The 3,547-nt window shown below is 30.4% G+C and overlaps 1 protein-coding gene across 2 annotated transcripts in view; it reads right to left on the bottom strand.

Moving 5' to 3' along the window:
- Positions 1 to 3,547, bottom strand: part of CYLD (ubiquitin carboxyl-terminal hydrolase CYLD) — a 42,582-nt gene that overhangs the window by 919 nt on the left and 38,116 nt on the right. For both annotated transcript variants that reach the window (XM_067272472.1, XM_067272471.1), the window contains exons 11-16: positions 3,427 to 3,518; positions 946 to 1,012; positions 737 to 857; positions 553 to 661; positions 367 to 482; positions 79 to 295 (exon numbers count right to left, since the gene is read on the bottom strand). In XM_067272472.1, the coding sequence (XP_067128573.1) occupies positions 79 to 295; positions 367 to 482; positions 553 to 661; positions 737 to 857; positions 946 to 1,012; positions 3,427 to 3,518 (722 nt within the window). The remainder of the gene's footprint in view (positions 1 to 78; positions 296 to 366; positions 483 to 552; positions 662 to 736; positions 858 to 945; positions 1,013 to 3,426; positions 3,519 to 3,547) is intronic.

The following is a 3,547-nucleotide window of genomic DNA, read 5'->3' as shown; positions in this document are numbered from 1 at the left end:
CTGAATCATCAATATAAAAATTAATTTTAAAAATTACATCTATAGTAATATTATGTATAAGATGTACTTGAGTTTTACCTTTCCTGTCGGCCATACTATCAAAAAAGCACCAGGGAGCATCTGGTCCACTGCCACATTTAACAAAACAAACATAATGACTCGTTTCTATACACACTACGGCAAATAACTCCATGTACACTCTTGGAACGGGCATGTGATCTTTCAGCATTTTGAACTCTGGCGGGATTTTCAATTTAGTACTTTTATGCCTCAAACGCTTTTTATGACTGTGGCTCTGTTTGGAGAACCATATGTTATTTGGATAAAATATAAGATTAATTAAAGATTTTACAAAAATATTCTTACTTTGTCCATGCACTTTTGACAGAATGCAATCGTATCTAGCCCGTCGCCAAAATGACCAAAACATTCTTTACATTCGCATTCTGCAACCTGTCCGCACACCGTACATTGTCTAGGAGCTAATATTTTAACTATTAGAATGTGAAGATTTTTTCCCAAATTAATATCTCATAAGTAAACAAAACTTACAATCTTCTAAAACGTCCGTAATATCTAAATAAAGGCTTGGAATTATCCTAGGATACATTTTAAACTGTTTTCCAAACCTCGGCATTTGTATGAGAAGGCAAGATGGTACCTATTTAAAAACAAGTAGTATACTTATTTATTTTTACTTTTCTTTAAATTATTATAAATACTGTATAAAACTTACTTCTTGTAGTTTAATATCCGAAGCAAGAAAAGATTGGTCAAATAGATGCTGAACAGTTGGCAATAATAATTTATCATCTTTTTCTACAAAAAGTTGATAGAAATAAGACTCTTGACCTGAACTAAAAAAAAAGAATTAAACTGGTTCTTTATCAATTTATACATTTACTTAAATTAAGACAGATCATAAATATTTGAGTTTTTAACTACCTTAATTTTAAGAATGGATCAGCCTTAAGAATCTGGTTTAGGAGTGAATTAAGAAATTCTTCAGGATCTAATAAAATAAAATCAATTTTAGTATAAAACATCTAAAATGAGATTTTTAAATATAATGCTGATATTTACTATTTTATGTCAACTTTTTAAAATTAACCTTCTAAATTCATTAACTGAATTTTTAAAATGGCTTAAAATTAGAAAAATATGCTTTCTTTGTATAATTTTTGATGCTACTACCGTAACTATTATCACATTTATAAGTATATTGCAATTGCAAAATATATACACAGTTATCGATTTACTTCATTTTTTATAAATATGTACATGTTTATCAACCGCAAATATCTAAAAATGTTCAGTTCATAAATTAACAGATATATAATGTTTTCAATTTTGTTTTTTGGTTGCAAATTAAAAACAACACTTATTTTTTAAATAAATAGCCACATTAGAGAAATTATAATGTGTTGCACAAACAGTACAAACTTGGTAATCTGCCATTTGCTAGTTCCATATATCCAGTAATCCAATACTATTTGACACTTAGCAGTGTTGTCGAGTTGTAGCCGAGCTTTCACTAGTTCAAACTTCGGTTTCCACTAAATTTGAACATCTTTCCGTTAATATTGTGCCCAAGCTCGGGCTTAGGTGCAGTATTAAAGGTAGAGCTCGGACTTGACAGCCGAAGCTCGATATCGTATTCCGTACAATGTCGGGCGTGGAATCAACTTGATGATTCGTTAACAGTTGCTGTCAAATTCATTTGTGCGCTCAAATGTTTCCATTATGTCAATTGTATTCATATTTAATCACATTTTCATTGTGTTTAAATCATTAATTCACCAACATGTATGAACTTCCATTAAACAGGCAATCTCCTTAATTTGACATCATTCTGGTCTCATTTATGTTGCATTACCAAGATTGTACTGTATATTTATCTATATAGAAGGAATACACTAAGGTGAAAATGTATGTCTAATTCGTTAAAGTATTTTTGTACAAATTGCATTTACATTTGATATATCAGTTTGAAGCTTAGTTGATGTAGATGAATCCAATTGCATCTATTTTGTTATTTAAAAATTTCATTTTAAATAATAAGCAAAAATGTGGCCAATTTCACTCTTCTATTGCTGCTCCTCCCTGCCAGGGTATACGATAGCTGGGCTATAGTCAAGTGGCAACATGAAAATTTTAGCACACTTAGTAAGCATATGATTTGGGAGATTTTTTTTTGTAAATATTGGTAAAATATAGATAAATATAAATATGGTTAAGTCTTACGAGGTACAAGTTATTTCCGACTTAAGAAAAGGAAATGTTTTGGAACAACGTACTGTAGCATTGTTAATTATTGTATATCAGAAGTGGTTACAAAGCACATCAAAGAAAAGCAGTTCTTCGAAAACAAATTCTTTTGAAAAACTTTACAATGTATTAAAACAAAAAATATAAATGTATTTTTAATTTAATTTATTAATAAAAAGATTATTGTAAAATTTTGGTCGGGAAACAGACATCATTTCTTTTGAATAAAATGGTCCCTAAGTGAAGAACTCTTGCAGATAAATGAAGAATAAACAAAATCTGTGTTCAGTTATGTCATAGGCAGGTATTCATTTCCACACGCAAATCAATTGTGAAAATATTTACAGGATTATTCAAATGTTTTTGGAGAAAAGCTAACATAATGAATGGACATACGAACTTATGTTTGTTAATATAAGAGTCTGTTCAGAAATGCTTACCAATTGATTGGTAGCAGTGAATGAATGAATGAATGACATCATCAGAAATTGGTTACAGTGGCATAGCGAACATAACTGGCGTCCAGGACACGACACTTTATTGGCGCCCCCTCCCTACAGAAACATTTGGGCGCCCCTCTGCGAGTGGCACCCGGGGCATGATACATCCATCCCCTTGCCCCTCCTCACTATGCCACTGGTTGGTTGATCATTCTCTAATCCACTCTCTAAGATCAGTGAGTCTGGTAATAACTGGTATATCATTGAACAACTTGTCTTAGCAGTGAAACTTGTAAGCATCTCCAAACAGATCCTTAGTCTTTATTAGTATCGACCAGGCCATACTCAAATCTGCGTCCATCTATACAGAATACTAAGGTGATATCTATTTTTAAGTCATTAAAGTATTAATGTTGTATATTGAGAAATTTTATAAGTTTTATATAAATAAATTTATTTGTTTCTTTTATTTTCTCTATTTATTTGTAACTTAGTAATTTTTCACAGCAAATATTTTGCTGGACACAACTATGCTGGCTAATGTAATGAGTAAAACTACACTTAACTAAATAAATTAATTAAATGTCAAAGTTCTGTAGCTGTGGGAATGCATCTCTAAATAACAAATGAAAAATTACCGGGTAGAAGTAAAATATTAAACTTGCTATATTTAAAATTATTATTTATATACACTATTTTTCAGAAAAATCATGCTTACCCTTTTCTTCAGTTGTCAAACCACTTACAGAGCTCAATTTATCTAGTAACTTCCTTAACTTCATTACTCTATCTGCACGCACATAAAAGTTTCTAATACAATAAATATTTTCATAAATTTA

This window comes from Centruroides vittatus, unplaced genomic scaffold (genome assembly GCF_030686945.1).
Source record: "Centruroides vittatus isolate TY-2023 unplaced genomic scaffold, ASM3068694v2 contig_439, whole genome shotgun sequence".
Lineage (NCBI taxonomy): Eukaryota > Metazoa > Arthropoda > Arachnida > Scorpiones > Buthidae > Centruroides > Centruroides vittatus.
This window is presented reverse-complemented; position numbering and strand designations above follow the sequence as displayed.